Source organism: Zootoca vivipara, chromosome 11, assembly GCF_965207765.1.
Source record: "Zootoca vivipara chromosome 11, rZooViv2.hap1.1, whole genome shotgun sequence".
In the NCBI taxonomy this organism is placed as follows: Eukaryota; Metazoa; Chordata; class Lepidosauria; order Squamata; family Lacertidae; genus Zootoca; species Zootoca vivipara.
Window position 1 is genome coordinate 55,860,587 of NC_142594.1, and position 18,932 is coordinate 55,879,518.

An 18,932-nucleotide genomic window follows, 5' to 3' on the forward strand; every position below is an offset into this window, starting at 1 on the left:
TTCTTTACAAAAATAGTAGAAAGAAAAATACAAAAGCCATAGCAGCCCCTAATAGCCATCCAGGACAGATAGAAAGAAACACTTCTTCACATATAAGGAAACGATGGAATTTTCAGCCACCACTTTACATAGATGTGAAATGGGTTTAAACAAACTAATAATTGCTAGATTTCCTCCGAAGGGACCTCACAGATCATAAAGTCCTAATTCCTGCCAAAGCAAGAAGTGTGTCAGCATTCCTGACCAGTGGGAATCCAGCCTCTGCTGGAAAAAACTCTGACAAAGGAGAACCCTCCCCTTTCCACAGCAATATTGTCTTATTTCTTATTTCTTGTAACTTGATCCAGTTGGGTGCTTCATGTTGTGCTGGTGCCCCTTGGAGCAGAACTCATGGACAGCCTGCTATCTGGCTGGCGCTGATGGGATTTGTAGTCCAAAACACCTGAAGTATACCCAGTTGCCAAAGGCTGCTCAAAACGCATTCCACTTAATTGATATCCTTCTTAAACTGCACTGCCCAGAACTAGGCACTGTATTCCAGATCTGACCAAAACATTCATCATCTGGACACTATGCTTCTGTTAATACAGCCCAGAATTATATCTCCTATCTTCCCCTTACTGTGAGTTTCCAGAAAGAAAAGTGAATGAGGGCCATTAAGTCTGCTTATTGTCTTTCTTCATATTTACATCGCCACCAAAGACCTAGGGGGGGAAAGGCAACCTTGTGTATAAGATATATTTATTCACAGAAAGTATGCCTCTCAATTGCCATTAAATAAGTGCTTAGAAATACAACACTCTGCAGCACATAAATGTCCCCCCACCAGTTTCTCCTTCACCCAAATATGTCATTTTAACAGTATTGGGAGCCCTTTAAAAATCTATACAGCGTCCTTTGCGTTCCCAGTCTCCATAGCGAGTTGGTTCAGGGCCTTTGGGTCCACCTCTCTCCTTTGTAACAGGATTGATGCCATCTGGAAATTCTGAAGAAGAAAGCACAGCAAAATGCAAATAAATAGGAAGTTCGGCTCAAACCACCAGAGGGTTACTCTGTGTCACATTCCTGGATGGAGTCCTTTAAAGAGTTTTTACCTTATGCAGGGGCTACAAGAAAAGCCAAGACGTAATAGAGTTAGTTTCTCCAACTCCCCACCATGCACTGTGGCTCCTAGAAGCTGTAAGTATGTGACAGCGGCCTCACCCTGGGAAACAGCTTCGGCTGGCCGGCTAAACCAGGTGAGGGTTGCCAATGGGTCTTAATCCCTTGGAAAGTCAGGGAACCTACAAAGACAGGGATTGAGCGAATGAGACCAGCAGTAGGGCCAACAGTTAAGAAGGCAGTTTCTGCATGTGTTATCTTAGAGGGAAGTGAGGGGCAGGTGGGGATCGTCCACTTGGGGAAGTAGCCCATCTAGGAGAAGGAAAACTCCAATCCTAAACCTCCACTGCCTTGCGGGATATCTTCGGGAGAAGAAAAGCCTCAGTAATAATAATAATAATAATAATAATAATAATAATAATAATAATAATATATTTATTTATTTATACCCCGCCCATCTGGCCGGGTTCCCCCAGCCACTCTGGGTGGCTTCCAACAAAATATTAAAATTCAGAAATCCATCAAACATTAAAAGCTTCCCTAAACACATAGCTGCCAAGTTATCCCTTATTTTAAGGGATTTTCCCTTATGCTGAATAGGCTTCCTCGCGAGAAAAGGGAAAACTTGGCAGCTATGCTAAACAGGGTTGCCTTTAGATGCCTTCTAAAGGTCTGGTAATTGTTGTTCTCTTTGACCTCTGGTGGGAGGGCATTCCACAGGGTGGGTGCCACTACCGAGAAGGCCCTCTGCCTAGTTCCCTGTAACTTGGCTTCTCGCAACGAGGGAACCGTCAGAAGGCCCTCGGCGCTGGACCTCAGCAGAACGATGGGGGTGGAGACGCTCCTTCAGGTCTACTGGACCGAGGCCATTTAGGGCTTTCAAAGTCAGCACCAACACTTTGAATTGTGCTCGGAAACGTACTGGGAGCCAATGTAGGTCTTTCAGGACCGGTGTTATGTGGTCTCGGCGGCCGCTCCCAGTCACCAGTCTAGCTGCTCAGGACTAAACACTACACAAATCCAGCATGGAGTCCCTAAGGCAGTTGGAAGGGGTCTCCTTCCGGCAACTCCTGCAGCCAAGCTGGTGCCAAACGTCTTGCTCTGCTTTCCTTTGGACCACATCAGGGAGGCCAAGAGGGGGGTCTGGTTGCCTGGGCAGGCCAGGACCTCCAAACACACCACCCAGGCATGTGTTGCAGGGAGATCACTTTGGTGCAGCTATTGCAGCGGTTTCACTTCACCCCCGGCGGTGCGCTCCATTGTCTCTTGAGACAGTTGCTCCAACTACTGTACCAGTGGGACTAAATCCCCTGTTAAGTGTGCCAGTGAAAACAGCTATATGGGGAACTTGTGGTTCTCCAGATACAGTTGGACAACATCTCCAAACACCCTTGATAATTCACCGTGTTGACTATGCAGGCATGTCCAACAGGTAGATCGTGATCTACCGGTAGATCACTGGATGTCTGTGGTAGATCACCGGTAGATCAGTGGCTCCCTCCCCCAAAGAAGCTAAAAAACGTTGGCTCCCCTTAAAAAAAGCTCAATTTTGCCCTGCACCCCTAAAATGACCTGAACCACCAAAAACAGGGCTTTTCTTCCTAAAGAAAAAGCTCAGTATCGCTTCCTTCCTAAACTAAAAAAGCTCAACAACTTTTACATGAACCCAAAAAAACAGGGCTTTCCTTCATAAAAAAAGCTCAACATATTTGACCTGAACCCCCCAAAAGGGGGTAGATCACTGCCAGTTTTTAACTCTGTGAGTAGATCACAGTCTCTTGGAAGTTGGCCACCCCTGGACTAAGAGTTATGGGAGTTGGAGTCCAAAAACATTTGGAGGGTCACAGGTTCCTTACCCTCCAGACTTACAGGGTTAAAGAGCAGTAGGAACTGCTTAACTGGGGAACTGCCCACTTCCATATTCTACCCACCCAGCTTGCCTAAGGAGCCGAATGTACATTTTGCAGAAACTAGGCTGAGGGATCAAGACATTAAAGTGGCGAGAGATTAGAATCAGAACACACCAGTTTACTTATCTAAAATATAGGCTTAATAGCACACACAGAGAATGCAGTGAAGGAAACACGGCAGAGAAACATAAATCATTTCATACAACGGGGTGAAAAAGCTAAATGGAGAATCTCGCTTCTAAACAAGCTCATCTCAGCAGCAAAAACAATGCAATTGTTGAACACTAGCAATCTGAAACTCAACTGAAGGAGCGTTCTGCCCGGACACTGAGGTCCAGTGCCGAGGGCCTTCTGACGGTTCCCTCGTTGCGAGAAGCCAAGTTGCAGGGAACCAGGCAGAGGGCCTTCTCGGTGGTGGCGCCTGCCCTGTGGAACGCTCTCCCATCAGATGTCAAAGAGAAAAACAGCTACCAGATTTTTAGAAGACATCTGAAGGCAGCCCTGTTTAGGGAGGCTTTTAATGTTTAATTGTTTTATTTCATTTTTCTGTTGGAAGCCGCCCAGAGTGGCTGGGGAAACCCAGCCAGATGGGTGGGGTATAAATAATAAATTATTATTATTATTATTATTATTATTATTATTACTATTACACAAAGGATACCAGTCAGGAATTTAGTGTCTGCACTCACCTCTGAACCCTGATACAGACACAGGAAGCAAAGAATCCTATACAGTGGTACCTTTACTTACGAATTTAATGCGTTCTGAACGCACATTTGTAAGTCGAAAAAAATTGTAAGTCGAATCCCATAGGAATGCATTGGGAGAAAAAATTCATAAGTCGAAGCAACCCTATCTAAAAATTTGTAAGTAGAAAAAATCCTATCTAAACCGCATCCAAGATGGCGGATGGAGCTCCATTTGTAAGTAGAAAAATTCGTAAGTAGAGTTATTTGTAAGTAGAGGTACCATTGTATTTAAATGTTTGCAAATCCTGGATGGTAAGGAAATACGAATAACCATTAAAAATGGCTGGAAGGAGGTCCAAATAAATTCTGCTAAAGATCTTCATGCCCTGGGAAGCTGCCAATACTACCCAATTTGAGAGGCATGGCATGTCAGAACTGGGTCTACCATTTCCCAAATGTTTGCATTTATATTTTATACCCACACATAAAATACCTACTTTCTAGTGGCTCCCTCTCTGCACTGGACTCTTCTGCCTCATCGAAACGACCCACAGGCAACTTTGCTTTCTTGAGGGGTTGCTTGGGAGGGATCTCAGGATTTCCTTCTGTGCTGAAGTGGGCACCCCCCAAAGCTCTGTGCAGCAACGCAAACCCTATGATATACAAATAGGAAGTGATGGTTCAGAAGGGCGTTCTTAGCATACCTGCACTTTCCATTTGCTTAAATCAGCCTGGATAAACAAGTGACCGCCCAACAGTTTGACTTCGGCCCCAAAGGCACACTCATCCATTGTCTCCCGAGACAGACAGATGCCAGTCAACTGAGTGATGTACTAAGAAACCCCTGAACAAACCTAGAAAGGACAGGGAGAGAGCACTGAAGCCTAAAATGACATTAAACAATAATAACACCCATATGAAAGCTTGCCAGTGTGTTAACCTAGACCAGCTGTCTCTAACAGGATGTCCGAAATATGTTTCAGACTACAACTCCCATCAGCCCCAGCCAGTTGTCATCCAAAACATCTGGAGAACACCAGGTTGGAGAAAGGCTGGCCTAGACAGCTATGAGCAAGTCAGTCTACAGCAGGCACCCCCAAACTTCGGCCCTCCAGATGTTTTGGACTACAATTCCCATCTTCCCCGACCACTGGTCCTGTTAGCTAGGGATCATGGGAGTTGCAGGCCAAAACATCTGGAGGGCCGCAGTTTGGGGATGCTTGGTCTACAGTGTGTGGATAAAGCATTCAGGAACAAAACCCTGAATAAGTTAAGTTCCCCGACAAACACAGGCAAACAAATTGTATGTGCTCGTCTTTGCAAAGGAAACACGTATGGGCATTCTGTTGCGCTTTTCAGGGGGCAGAAGGCAGAAATCCTTTGCCTTGTATTCATGTTGAGGAGCAAGCTATTTTGTGGTGGTGCCCACACCACTTCCTCTAATTTCCAAATGTGGGCCCTATTCAGTTGTTTAAACATAATACGGCTTATGAAAACCATTTAGGGAAGCTTTTAATGTTTGATGGATTTCTGTATTTTAATGTTTTGTTGGCTGGGGGAACCCGGCCAGATGGGCGGGGTATAAATAATAAATTATTATTATTATTATTATTATTATTATTATTATTATTATTATTATTAACAGACATTGTGTCAAAGCAAAAATCAGATTCCCCCCCCCGCCTGAATACTGAGAGCATAGGGAGCTGAACATTGGGTCCACCTTTCCCAGGATGATCTGTTCCAGCCTTTGCCAACCTGGTGCCCTCCAGGAGATGCTGCCCTGCCCATCAGCCCCAGCCAGCACAACTCATCTATTCCAACTGGGAGCAGATATCCAAGGTCTCAGGGAGTGTCTTTATCAATCTTACCTACTTAGAGCACTTAAAAAAGAGATGTCTGAGATTGAGTCGAGGCCCAGCTTTACCCCATGAGTCCTTTTATCATGAATGAATGAACGTGGAAATTAATAATAATAATGATGATGATGAATAAAGCAGCTACTGCACAGTCACCAACCTGAGTAGACCATCAGCACTCCAGTCCTAAGAGTGCACAGAAAGAATGGGGAAACACCACTGTTTCACATTTTATGACCCAGCTGGGTTTAGCAACAAGAGCGTATAAAGGAGAGCATATCTACAGTCGGTGACCATAGATATGCAATTACAGGAAATTACAAAAAGAGCCACTCGCACAGCCAAACTTACGCAATGCAAAACAAAAATAGCCAAGTACTTTCTTGAGAACAGAGGCGTTGCCACTATAAGCACAGCTTGCTAAAGAGGGGCAGCTATTCTGAATTTCCTCAGAATTCCTGTGAATTTGGATGCTGTTGGTCAAAACGCTGCTGCAGGTCTGGGTTTAAAATTTACATGACTCTGACACGTCACAGATCTCCCGAGCTGAGCTGTCACCATTTGGCTCCTGTCTGTTGTCTTGTGCTTTTAACAAACTGCACCCGTGTCACATTTTTAAAAAATGGGTGCAGATTTCCCCTTCGTTTCACGAGCACCCGAGGAAAGCATCGATTTCCACTGGTTCCCACACAGAATGCAAGGGACGCTGCTGTTGAACAAGCAGGATCTCAGGGGTATTTGTGTTTTATCGCACTATTCAAGGGGATGTCCTAGCAAAGCGGCAACCTAACAGCTATAATAAAGGAGGCAACTTATAACAAGAAGTGGGTGGGAAACACCACAGTTTTAAGCTTGGGGGCATGTTGAAACAGCCCAAACCCAAAATAAATTATCATTATTACTATTACTGCTATTATTAATAATAGTAGTAGTAAGAATGGTAACATCAGCACAGAAAACTGACAAAGACGGGCTGGTACAATATTAAACCACAACTTGGCAAAAAGATGTAGGCCTATCACCATTTTTGCAGCCCAGTTAAACCAGTTCCCTTTCCACCGCCCCAAAAAGCAACCCGGAGGGATAAACAGAGGCTAGAGAACCTGCTGGGCCTCCCAGATGTTGCACTACAACTCCCATCATCCCCCGGGAATCGCTCGTTGGCCGCGGGGGCTGACGGGATCCGGCGCACAGCGAAAGCATTCGGAGGGTGCCATGTTTCCCACCTCCCCCCCGGACTCCAATTCCCACAATCCCCTCACCATAGGCTCCTCCCGCGGGGCCTGATGGGAGTTGGAGTCCCCCACCCCTTGGCGGCTCACGCATCGTCCCCTAGGCGAGGCGGCGGAGGGCCCAGCTGGGCCAAGGCGCCGGGGTTGCGTAGCTATGTCCGGCTTACTGGAGGCAAGGGAGGAGCGGCCCAGCTGGAGCGGCAGCCTCAGGGCCATTTCGGCGGCAGGAGCAGCAGCGGCTGCAGCAGCAGCAGCAACAGCAGAAGCCCCAGCTTGAAAGCGACCGAGCGGGGAAGGGTGGGCGGGACTTGGGAGGGAGGCGCCGCCTCCGTCATAGTCGGAGGCGCGTCCGCTCCCCGTCCCGCGCCTGCCTTTCCCGTTACAGTATTTATTTCCTTGTATTGACATACAGTACCAGGAAGCGGAAATGTAACTAAACGCAATTAAATGCAATTATTTTAATTGCATTTTAATGGCATTTAATTGCATTTTAATGGCATTTAATTGCATTTTAATGGCATTTAATTGTATTTAAATGTAATTAAAATAAACACAAAAACACCGTTATATATTTGCTTGTTTCTTGCATTGACTCCTTTTTTACATGACCGGAATTAAGATTGCCGGAAGAAATATCAACAACCTCAGATATGCAGATGACACAACCTTGATGGCAGAAAGCGAGGAGGAATTAAAGAACCTTTTAATGAGGGTGAAAGAGGAGAGCGCAAAATATGGTCTGAAGCTCAACATCAAAAAAACCAAGATCATGGCCACTGGTCCCATCACCTCCTGGCAAATAGAAGGGGAAGAAATGGAGGCAGTGAGAGATTTTACCTTCTTGGGCTCCTTGATCACTGCAGATGGTGACAGCAGTCACGAAATTAAAAGACGCCTGCTTCTTGGGAGAAAAGCAATGACAAACCTAGACAGCATCTTAAAAAGCAGAGACATCACCTTGCCGACAAAGGTCCGTATAGTTAAAGCTATGGTTTTCCCAGTAGTGATGTATGGAAGTGAGAGCTGGACCATAAAGAAGGCTCATCGCCGAAGAATTGATGCTTTTGAATTATGGTGCTGGAGGAGACTCTTGAGAGTCCCATGGACTGCAAGAAGATCAAACCTATCCATTCTTAAGGAAATCAGCCCTGAGTGCTCCCTGGAAGGACAGATCGTGAAGCTGAGGCTCCAATACTTTGGCCACCTCATGAGAAGAGAAGAATCCTTGGAAAAGACCCTGATGTTGGGAAAGATTGAGGGCACTAGGAGAAGGGGACGTCAGAGGACAAGATGGTTGGACAGTGTTCTCGAAGCTACGAACATGAGTTTGACCAAACTGCAGGAGGCAGTGCAAGACAGGAGTGCCTGGCGTGCTATGGTCCATGGGGTCACGAAGAGTCGGACACGACTAAACGACTAAACAACAACAACAACTTTAGAATGTGTGCTTTTATTTAAAATGCATCTCTGGGTTATTTGTAGTGCATAGGAATTCGTTCAATCCCCCCCAAAATAATACTCTGGCCCCCCACAAGGTCTGAAGGCCCCCTGCTGAAAAAGTTTGCTGACCCCTGATCTAATCTATCTATCTGATGGTCTGTAATTCTGGGGGGCGAGGCTGTGCAAAAGTCCTGCAGATCCCTCAGGAATCCTCCTTTCCCCCAAGACAGTCTCCAGCACCTGCCAAGCGCACAACGCCAGCCACTCCTGTAGGGGGCGGGTGCAGCGCCACGCCTCCTGCGTTTGGCTCCCTCCAACCACAGGGAGCAAACCAGCCCAGCAGATAGGACTCCAACTCCCAGCAGCCCCAGCCATCGTCGCCGACAGTCCGGCGACCCCTAGTGGCCGGTCACTGCCTGCCTCCTCTCCTCTCCTCCTTTTTTGCTCTTGTCTACGCAACTGCCTGCATTTCATTCGATGCGGTCGGGGGTGAGGAAATGACTTATTCGAAACGGGCGCCCGCCTCGAACCTCCCGACAGCACTTTTGAATGCATGGTTTCCTTCGGAGGACGTCGCTAGGGGCGGCAAACTCTTCTTTTCCCGGCAGGCGGTTCAAAGGGCAGCCCCAGCGGGGTCCTCGAGCGGGGTCCTCGAGTGACATTGGGCGCTCGTTAGGCGGCCGCAGAGACAGAAGGTAAAAAAGGGACCGTTCGTGGTGGTGGTTGTTGCTGCAGCTCCTCCTTAGCCGCCGACCGGTTCGCCGCCGCCGCCGCCGCCATCATGTTCCGCCTCATGCTCACCCACGCGAAGAAGCACCCGGCCGTAAGTCCCGGAGGGAGCGCTATAGGCGGGTGGAGGGGTGGAGCCCAGTCGTATTCTGCTCCCCTCCCCCCCACCGCCTCCTTTTCCCTTCTGTCCCTTTTATTGCATTCCTCTGTTTCGTTTTTGAATTTTGTTAAGCCGCGCCAGGAAGACAGCAACACAAGATTGCGACAAACCCTCTTTTATTTTATTTTTAGGTATGCAAAGGAAAACAAAAAACAAAAGCCCCACATTGTAACAAATTCCCCCATGCCTTTTAATTGCGCGAGGACAGAAAACAGATGGCAACATATTTTTTTTTTTTATGCAAAGGAACAAAAACACAAACCCCAGATTGCAACGAATTTTCCTTTACTTTTAATTACAGTACTTGAGGAAAGGAAACATTGCAACAAATCCCCCCCCTTTTTTTAGGTATGCAAAGGAACACACACACCCCCCCAGATTGCAACGATTTCTCTTTTGTTTTGTTTTTAGGTATGCAAAGGGAGGAGGGAGGGAAACCCAGATTGCAACAAATTCTCCTTTGCTTTTTAATTACCCCAGGAAAGAAAACAGATTGCAACAAATCCTATATATTTTTAGGTATGCAATGGGGGGGAGATCCCAGATGGTAACAGAATTCTGTTTTATTTTTAGTTATGCTAGAAAGACCAGAGCAGGTTGCAATGAATTTTGTTTTATTTTTAAGCAACACCACCACTCCTAAACCGCCCTTCCTCTCTGCAGCGGGTGGAGAGGTAAACATAGCATACAATAAAATATAAAACTTGTCAATAAATAATAGGCACAGATAAATGAGTGAACAGGCTTGTATTGTATTGTTTTAGTCTAAGGGGTTGGACAGTGTTCTCAAAGCTGCGAACATGAGTTTGACCAAACCGCGGGAGGCAGTGGAAGACAGGAGTGCCTGGCGTGCTATGGTCCATGGGGTCACGAAGAGTCGGGCACGACTAAACAACAACAAGTCTAAGGGGTTAGGATGCAGCTTTTTTTAGGGCAATGCGCCCCCCCCCAGTGGTTTAGAAAACACTGGATTCCTCTAGGTAAGGAAAGGATAATTTAGCTTTCTGGACCTTGCAGAGCCTGGGAGCTGCTGCTTCTCCTTCTCTTGGCCTCTGTGATGTTTACTCCTTTGAGCTCTTAAAATGCCTATGCAGACCACTTTCTCAAGCAGGTTTGTCAGCAGCACTGTGCTTCTACCAGCACCTCCTTAATTTTGCTAACCCTTGATGCCAAAAGAGACCCAGCAAAGAGACTTGTGGCAGCTGTCCCCAACTTAGAATCATAGAATTATAGAATCATAGAATCATAGAGTTGGAAGAGACCACAAGGGCCATCCAGTCCAACCCCCTGCCAAGCAGGAAACACCATCAAAGCATTCCTGACATATGCCTGTCAAGCCTCCGCTTAAAGACCTCCAAAGAAGGAGACTCCACCACACTCCTTGGCAGCAAATTCCACTGCTGAACAGCTCTTACTGTCTGGTGCCTTCCAGATGTTGTTGGTCCAACTCTCATCATCTCTGACCGCTGGCTATGCTGATGCTGATGGAAGTTGGCTTTCAACAACATCTACATTGATATCCTGTGGAAACGAACCTGTTTGCCTGGGATTTTTGGGTGGGCAGGCAAGTAACAGGAATTTTGTTTCTTGTCGAAGATGAGAGCCCAGGTGGTTGATGGGGGTGTGCTATGCTTTTATCTGTTTTGTACAAGCAATGTTGAATCCCTTTTATTCTCTTGCGTTTTGTTATAATGTAACCTCCCCAGGAATCTTGGGAAGAAAGGCAGGTTAGAAATTCTCTCATTAAAAAAAAATTGCAATGGGGGACTTAAAAAGCATTAGTTAAGAACCTGGGAGCAGACTGAAGAGGCACATTGTCTGCCCAAAGGGTTGCTTGTGTGTGTGTAGCTGTGATTTATAGTTGACCTCTCCCACCCACACTGTGTCATAGGAGGTCATCCTGGTGGGGCCACAGTATCTTAGGCAGAAAACATGGATGCAGGTGGTTTTGAAGATTGTGCCCCTACCAGTGACAACTTTCCCTTTGCACAAACCTCCCCCCTGTTCTTTCCCTTCCATATCCTCATCCCTTTAAGGACATCGGGTTACCTACTTTGGGGTCTGACACATTCCCATTCGGTTCAAACGTGCAGTGGCGACTTATCCTGGTATTCAACTTCCGCTTTTGATCTCGAAACATTCTCTTTATCACAGTTGATTCCTCTGTTCTTCTTTATTGGAATTGGAGGGACCGGCGCGGGCCTCTACATCATGCGCCTTGCTCTTCGCAATCCTGATGTCTGGTAAGTCGGTCTTTCTTTGGCGATCCCTCGTAGCCGAGTAAGATTGTCTTCCCTAAACAAGGTTTTAACAATGAGTCCGTAAGTGACTGTGGAGGCCAATTCTGGATCCACACGTCCTTCCACATAGGTTTCCGGGTGGGAGTTGATCATGGTGTGGATTTGCCAAGCGTGCCTTCCTCTTAGCACGTTTCTCCCTTGCGTTCTGAGTTTGAGTGTCTTCAAAGCCCATGACACCTTTGGTAAAGGCTGTTCTCCATCTGGAGCGCTTGCAGGCCAGCGTTTCCCAACTGTCGGAGATTATACTACATTTTTAAAGATTTGCCTTGAGACAGTCTTTAAACCTCTTTTATTGACCACCAGCATTACGCTTTCCATTTTTAAAGTTCGGAATAGAGTACGGTAGTTGCTTTGGGGAGCCCTTGGCATGGTGCTGACATTTGCCACCCCCACAAAACCACGTCACGTGCTCACCACTGCGTGTCCTTCACGGATGGATACGAGGCAGCGCTTTTGAATGGGACCTAAGCATGACTCCTGTCCGTGGCAGCTGCACACCGCTTGACGTTACTCAAAATTAACCACAGGCATCCATGGCCTAAGTGGATGGGAGTGAGCTTGGCTTCTTTTCCGAAGCAACACTGGGAACCCAGTGGCAGGGGTTGGTGGCATGACTTGGTTAGGCTGATGAGTACCCCTTCCAAGCTGCTTGGAGGCAGACCTTTTGCCACTTCTTTAAGCGTTGCCATCTTAAAGCAGAACCTGAATAAAATATGGCCTGCTGTGCTGCAGAGGTAGTATAATAAAAGAAGAATAAGAATAAATTTATATGTCTTCCCCTCTCACTGGGTTGCCCCAGCCATTCTGGGTGGCTTCCAACAAATTATAAAACCACAGCAAAACACTAGCATCATCTTCTTAGGTTTAGAGCAAGAAAAGCATTGCATATAAGCATTGCCATTCCTCAGCTGAGTTGTATCCGAGGCACTGCAATGAGCTGTACAGCATAGCTAAAAGGGTATTTTGGAAGAGAGTAAGTCCAATTAACTGTGTGTGCAGAAAGCACAAAGTCTAGCAGGAGCCTGCCATGGAGAAAATGTAGGTAAAAGGTTAAGCACCCCTGGACGGTTAAGCCCAGTCAAAGGCTGGCACTCCTCTCACTCTCAGGCCAAGGGAGCCCGTGTTTGTCCACAGACAGCTTTCCGGGTCATGTGGCCAGCATGACTAAACCGCTTCTGGCGCAACGGGACACAATGACGGAAGCCAGAGCACATGGAAACGCCGTTTACCTCCCCACCACAGTGGTACCTATTTATCTACTTGCGCTGGTGTGCTTTTGAACTGCTAGGTTGGCAGGAGCTGGGACCGAGCAACGGGAGCTCACCACCGTCACGTGGATGCGAACCGCCGACCTTCTGATTGGCAAGCCCAAGAGAGGCTCAGTAGTTTCACAGCGCCACCCGCATCCCAGAAAAAGTGTAGGGTTGGGTTGCCAGCACCGAGTTCCGTCCATCACTGCCTCACAAACTTGCCCCTGTTCATGACAGTGAAAAGCTGCCGTTGCATTTCTAATACAGTGGTACCTCGGTTTATGAACACAATTGGTTGGAAGAGACCACAAGGGCCATCCAGTCCAACCCCCTGCCTTAAGCACGGCCTTGCTGCTTTAAGCCCCACATTGGGAAAATATATTAATCCTCTTCAGGCATTGTTAGCACTGAAGAATGCATGGGTGGGGATGAATGGGCTAGCTGTGCCCCTGCATTTGTTGGAGGGCAAACCTCTGAAACTTTGAGCCTTCTGGACTCCCTGCCTGTTTAGAACGCTTAAAATCCACAAAGACTGGAGGTTTCTCTCTTCAAAGAGTGGGCCTTAAGTCGTTCATTCCTACTGTTGCTCCTTGTGTGTGAACATGGAAGAATCCATTAAGATACTCATTTAACAGGTGCAATAAGAAAGCTAACAGTTACAGCAGACACACACACACACACACACACACACACACACACGTATGAACTGGGGAAAAGGAAATTTTCTTGTAATTCTTGAATTACAGTGGTACCTCGGTCTAAGTACACAATTGGTTCCGGAAGTCTGTTCATAAACTGAAGCGAACTTTCCCATTGAAAGTAATGGAAAGTGGATTAATCCGTTCCAGACGGGTCCGCGGAGTACTCAACCTGAAGCGTACTTAACCCGAAGCATGGGTGTAATTAGTTCCGGAAGTCTGTTCATAAACTGAAGCGAACTTTCCCATTGAAAGTAATGGAAAGTGAATTAATCCGTTCCAGATGGGTCCGCGGCGTTCGTAAACCGAAAATTCGTAAACCGAGGTGTTCGTAAACCGAGGTTCCACTGTAATGCATTAACTGGCTTTAAAGGAGTTTTACTATTACTTGTGATACGGTGGACTTTTTTTTTACATCCCACATTATAAAAAATGTGTGCGCTTCTGGTGGCATTGAGGCCATGATCCTTAAATTGGTGAGAACCTTGTGCCAACAGTTGGGTAGAGCGGTTATGCTTTATGCCAGGGGTCAGCAAACTTTTTCAGCAGTCCACTGTCCCTCAGACCTTGTGGGGGACCGGACTATATTTTGGAAAAAAATATGAACTAATTCCTATGCCCCACAAATAACCCAGAAATGCATTTTAAATAAAAGGACACATTCTATGCATGTAAAAACATGCTGATTCCTGGACCGTTTGCGGGCCGGATTTAGAAGGCGATTGGGCCGCATCCGGCCCCCGGGCCTTAGTTTCGGAACCCTGCTTTATGCTGTAGGTTTTTCTCCTTCTTACAAAGATATACTGATTGCTGTCTGCCTCTTGTCATGTTTCTCTGGCTAGCTGGGACAGAAAGAACAACCCGGAGCCTTGGAACAAGCTGGGACCCAATGACCAGTATAAGGTATGGTACAAAATACTTAACCCAGAGTTATGGTGCTGGTTATCCTATAGGCCAGGGATGGGGAGTCTGGTGTCCAGCAGAGGTTGCTGGACTCCAACTCCCATCAGCCCCATCCATTGGTTAGGAATGATGGGAGTACAAATCCAGCAGCCTCTGGTACAGTGTTAGAAACTCGGATATTTAAGCTAATCACCAAATGGCATCTTAAACCTAGGTTATGGTCACCACAACAGAATGTCGAGGCGCCATTTTTTCTTGGTGACATTTAATATACAGTGAGACCTCGACTTGCGAATTTAATCCGTTCCGAATGCACACTTGTAGGTTGAAAACTTCATAAGTCGAGTTTCCCATAGGAAAAGCGGTTTCCCATAGGAATGCATTGGAAACAGAAAAACTCGTACGTCGAGGAAACCGCATCTAGCCGTGAACGGGTTTTCCGTTCGCATGTCGAGGAGCTTGTAAGTCGAGGTCCCACTGTACACCAGTGAACCTCCCTGAGATCGATGGATGAAGGGCAGTTAATAATAATAATAATAATGGCCATTTGATGGGAGTAATGGAGCTGGGTATGTTTAGCCTGGAGAAGAGAAGGTTAAGGGGTGATATGATAGCCATATTCAAATATATAAAAGGATGTCATAGAGGAGGGAGAAAGGTTGTTTTCTGCTGCTCCAGAGAAGCGGACACAGAGCAATGGATTCAAACTACAAGAAAGAAGATTCCACCTAAACATTAGGAAGAACTTCCTGACAGTAAGAGCTGTTCGGCAGTGGAATTTGCTACCAAGGAGTGTGGTGGAGTCTCCTTCTTTGGAGGTCTTTAAGCGGAGGCTTGACAGGCATCTGTCAGGAATGCTTTGATGGTGTTTCCTACTTGGCAGGGGGTTGGACTGGATGGCCCTTGTGGTCTCTTCCAACTCTATGATTCTATGAATAATAAGCTTCAGCTTTGGAAGGCCTGGGGTGTGATCACAGCATTTCGGGGGTTGGACTAGAGGAAGTTGAATGATTATTAGAGATATTTTTCTCCTGCTGAATCAATGTTGTATAATTTCAGTGTGTGCGAGACAGAAGAATTGTAATATTAACTGCCTCTTTAGGGCTCCTAGGCATTTACCCAGTTTCTTGCAGACCAGCTCTGAGAATACTTCCTCGTGTCTTGCTCCTTCTTGCCTAAGGCAATTATTTCTGGGTAGTGTGGCATCTGCTTGCCCGTTGTAGTACATTCTGCCTGCCCTTGCGCAACTGTGTGATATTTAAGGCATCCCAGCTCTTGCCTGCCAAAGAGAGCAGAAAGCTCTGTTTCTCCCATATTTGGCTCTGTATAAAAGCCGTTGTCCGGCTGTGTTGCTAAAAGAGACCAGAGGCATGTGAAAATGAGAACACTTTGAGAACTGGTGCTTTAAATAACTTGAGATGTTTAGTGTTGCGTCCTAAACAAAACGTACAAACTCTTGCAATGTAAACTTTACTCAAAAGATCCGGGAAAGGCAACCAGCAGCCTGGAAAATAAATCTCACTGTGATGATGTGTTCATGCATTCTGAATAAGGATTTATAACATTTAGCTGATAAATATTTAAGCAGGTGCTCCTCATTTAATTTAAAAACCAATTAACTATAAAAGGTTTTATTACCTGCAGGTGGTACATCTCACCTTCAGCTTATAATATAGTGATCCAAAAGTCTTGGCACATGTGCAGATTGTCTGCAACCTGGAGAACAGGGCAACTAAGACCTTGTACATTTCTAATGCTACTGTCAGAGGAGATTAGTATTCTGCAAAACTATGAAATTTAAGGCTTACATTCTGGGCAGCAGCTGGTTTTCAGGGGGGAGCCAGGTGCAGTGAGTAAGGAGAGACAATGAAAATGAGATGTCTGGTCTTGCATAATGTCACCATTTGGGTACAACTTGAGCTGTTAAAAAGGTTTAAGCTTTTGATGCAATCCAGAGAAGAATTAAGCCAGGCATCCCCAAACTTTGGCCCTCCAGATGTTTTGGACTACAGTTCCCATCTTCCCCGACCACTGGTCCTGTTAGCTAGGGATCATGGGAGTTGTAGGCCAAAAATCTGGAGGGCTGCAGTTTGAGGGTGCCTGAATTAAGCCTTGCTTGAGCCCACTGAAATAAAATAGCCTAAAACGGAGCGCTACATTCTAGGCTTTCACAAAATGTTCTTTCCACCATTTTGTGATATACAGCTCTCAAACGACTGAGACCTAAAAAAACAGAAGCTTCGTTTGGGCTTCAGTGTTTATATACTCAGTGACCTGTCTTTCAAATACAGTGGTACCTCGGAAGTCAAACAGAATCCGCTCCGGAAGTCCGTTTGACTTCCAAAATGTTCAGAAACCGATTGGCTCCAATTGGAAGCTGCTGCAGCCAATTGGAAGCCACCGACATTGCGCCAGACATTTGGGTTCCAAAGAATGTTCGCAAACTGGAACACTCACTTCCGGGTTTGCGGCATTCAGGAGCCAAAACGTTCAACTCGCAAGGCTTTTGGGATCCAAGGTTCGACTGTAAGTGGAAATGAAACAGCTGGTTGCAAGGGTGAAATTATGATGACGCTGTCACTCTTAAGTCGTAAGTCAGATCTCCTATTTATAGCCAATGACCCAAGAGGGACTGTTCCCCCAAGGCCCGGCCTTCCAGTTAACAGTGACCCAAGGTTTTCCAGCAAAACATGAAATGGTGCACACACGACATCTTGTTCGTGTGCTTAGTTCATAACTTTTCCCTTAGTTAAATCAATAATAATATTTTTATTACTTATGCCTCGCCCATCTGGCTGGATTTCCCCAGCCGCTATGGGCGGCTTCCAGTAAATATAAAAAATGTCAAACATTAAGAACTTCCCGATATAGGGCTGCCTTCAGTTGTCTTCTAAAAGTTGTGTAGTTTTTTATCTCTTTGACATCTGATGGGAGGGCATTCCACAGGGCGGGCGCCACTACCGAGAAGGCCCTCCGCCTGCTTCCCTGTAACCTCACTTCTCGCAGGGAGGGAACCGCCAGAAGGCCCTTGGTGCTGGACCTCAGTGTCTGGGCTGAATGATGGGGGTGGAGACGCTCCTTCAGGTACACTGGACCGAGGCCATTTAGGGCTTTAAAGGTCAGCACCAACACTTTGAATTGTGCTTGGAAATTTCCTGGGAGCCAGTGTTTCAGGACCGGTGTTACAGTATATGGTCTCGGTGGCCACTTCAGTTACTAGTCTAGCTGCCACATTCTGGATTAGTTGTAGTTTCCAAGTTGCCTTCAAAGGTAGCCCCACGTAGAGCACATGGCAGCAGTCCAAGCGGGAGAAAACCCTTTGTACGGATAGGATTTTCACCCTAACAGCTGTACTTCCCTCTTCCAGTTCTATGCGGTGAACATCGACTACGACAAGCTGAAAAAGGATCGCCCAGATTTCTGAAGTGCAAACATTCTCCCTCTACAAGCTGCACAAGGTGAAGTCGTTTAGGTCTTCCAGAAGCCATCCGCACAACTCATACGCTTAAATCATCCAGGAAATGTTAAAACTGATTGCACAATGCACTTAAATCATGTTTTGCGACAGAGCTTGTTGGGACCCTAATAAAACCTAAAGCTTGAAATCTTAACACTTTCTTCTTTTTGCGGCACAAGAATTTCCTGACATGGGCAGCTGTGTGAACTCGATGGGAGGGCAGAGTTGAAATAATTTATCATAAATATTTGTGGCTTGTAGCCCTACGCCACTGCCTAAAAATAAAAGGCTATTGGCCTTGACTGATGTGAAATCCTCAGTTAAACATAAACACTCTCATGTTCTTTTTTCTGAAATGCATTTACTAGAGAGCAGGGAAGCCGTATTTCAAGTGTAGCTTGCGTTGAAAATAGCAGAATTCCGTTATTTTTGCTGATCTTCAGCATAGACTTAAGACAATTGATTGGGGTATGTATCCATCTTTCATATTCCAGGAGAAGGAAGGGGAGAGAAGGAAGGAGAAAGTTTAAGTAGCAGCGCTGCACCCATGTCTACTTGGAAGTAAGTCCTACTGAATTCAGTGGGGCTTCCTCCCAAGTAGGTGAGATTGTAGCCTTTGCCATTTTTGAGAGAGCTGTGGTACCAAGTAATTAAAAATAAAAATAAATGACTAAAACAAAATCCTTGTGTCTGAATAGCAAGTTCATGACTGCTTAAGCTTTTGCCAATGCAAGAATGAAATGGTCCTCTTCTGACCTCACTACCGTGGAAAGGCAACATCAGGCAGCGAGCGTTTGGTAGGCAGAGCTGAGGAGTGGGAGTCTTAAGTCAGGGACACTTGAAAACTTTGAATGTTTTTGTTCCTTCCTCGGAAAGGGAGAAATGGTTACCAAATAAAAATAAATTGGAAAAAAGATACTCGACGAAACTGCCGGTACATAGTTCAGATAAGAGACGCGGAGAAAATGTAAAATGGCACGGTGCTGGAATGGTTTCAAAATTTCTGATTTGGGAGTGCATTATCTGACTTTATGAAACTTGCTGCACTTACTTAAGTGCCGTGTTAAAAGATTTTCTCTTGGAAGTCTTCCTCTGTAATGTAAGAAAGCCTGCTGGATCAGGCCAGTGGCCCAAGTTCAGCCCCCTGCAAGCAGAATCTGAGCACAACAGCACTCGTGATTCTCAGGAACTGATACACAGAAAT

General features: G+C 46.1%; 2 protein-coding genes across 4 annotated transcripts; one reads left to right on the forward strand and one right to left on the reverse strand.

The window, feature by feature from the left end:
• Positions 1-723: 723 nt before the first annotated feature.
• On the reverse strand, positions 724-7,058 carry SDHAF4 (succinate dehydrogenase complex assembly factor 4). Of its 3 annotated transcripts, none has more exons than XM_088653731.1 (3): positions 6,959-7,058; positions 4,198-4,353; positions 724-985 (listed from the first exon to the last, which is right to left on the reverse strand). In XM_088653731.1, exons 1-3 carry the CDS (start codon positions 7,005-7,007, stop codon positions 876-878), a joined length of 315 nt encoding a protein of 104 aa, XP_088509857.1. In that variant the 5' UTR covers positions 7,008-7,058; the 3' UTR covers positions 724-875. The 3 variants fall into 3 exon arrangements, with proteins under 3 accessions (XP_088509857.1, XP_088509858.1, XP_034984637.1); XM_088653732.1 differs by having other exon boundaries at positions 6,822-7,058; XM_035128746.3 differs by lacking the exon at positions 6,959-7,058 and adding an exon at positions 6,663-6,796.
• A 1,879-nt stretch (positions 7,059-8,937) lies between these two features.
• On the forward strand, positions 8,938-17,882 carry COXFA4 (cytochrome c oxidase associated subunit FA4). The gene is made up of 4 exons (XM_035128744.3): positions 8,938-9,054; positions 11,275-11,363; positions 14,211-14,271; positions 17,639-17,882. Exons 1-4 carry the CDS (start codon positions 9,013-9,015, stop codon positions 17,693-17,695), a joined length of 249 nt encoding a protein of 82 aa, XP_034984635.1. The 5' UTR covers positions 8,938-9,012; the 3' UTR covers positions 17,696-17,882.
• Positions 17,883-18,932: the final 1,050 nt, after the last annotated feature.

Coding starts and splice junctions, on each gene's coding strand:
- COXFA4 (XM_035128744.3), top strand. CDS start 9,013: ATGTTCCGCCTCATGCTCACCCACGCGAAGAAGCACCCGGCC. Junction 11,364..14,210: donor CTTCGCAATCCTGATGTCTG/GTAAGTCGGTCT, acceptor TTCTCTGGCTAG/CTGGGACAGAAAGAACAACC. Junction 14,272..17,638: donor GACCCAATGACCAGTATAAG/GTATGGTACAAA, acceptor TCCCTCTTCCAG/TTCTATGCGGTGAACATCGA.
- SDHAF4 (XM_035128746.3), bottom strand. CDS start 6,762: ATGCTTTCGCTGTGCGCCGGATCCCGTCAGCCCCCGCGGCCAACGAGC. Junction 4,354..6,662: donor ACATCTGGGAGGCCCAGCAG/GTTCTCTAGCCT, acceptor TGTATATCATAG/GGTTTGCGTTGCTGCACAGA. Junction 986..4,197: donor AGAGAGGGAGCCACTAGAAA/GTAGGTATTTTA, acceptor TTTCTTCTTCAG/AATTTCCAGATGGCATCAAT.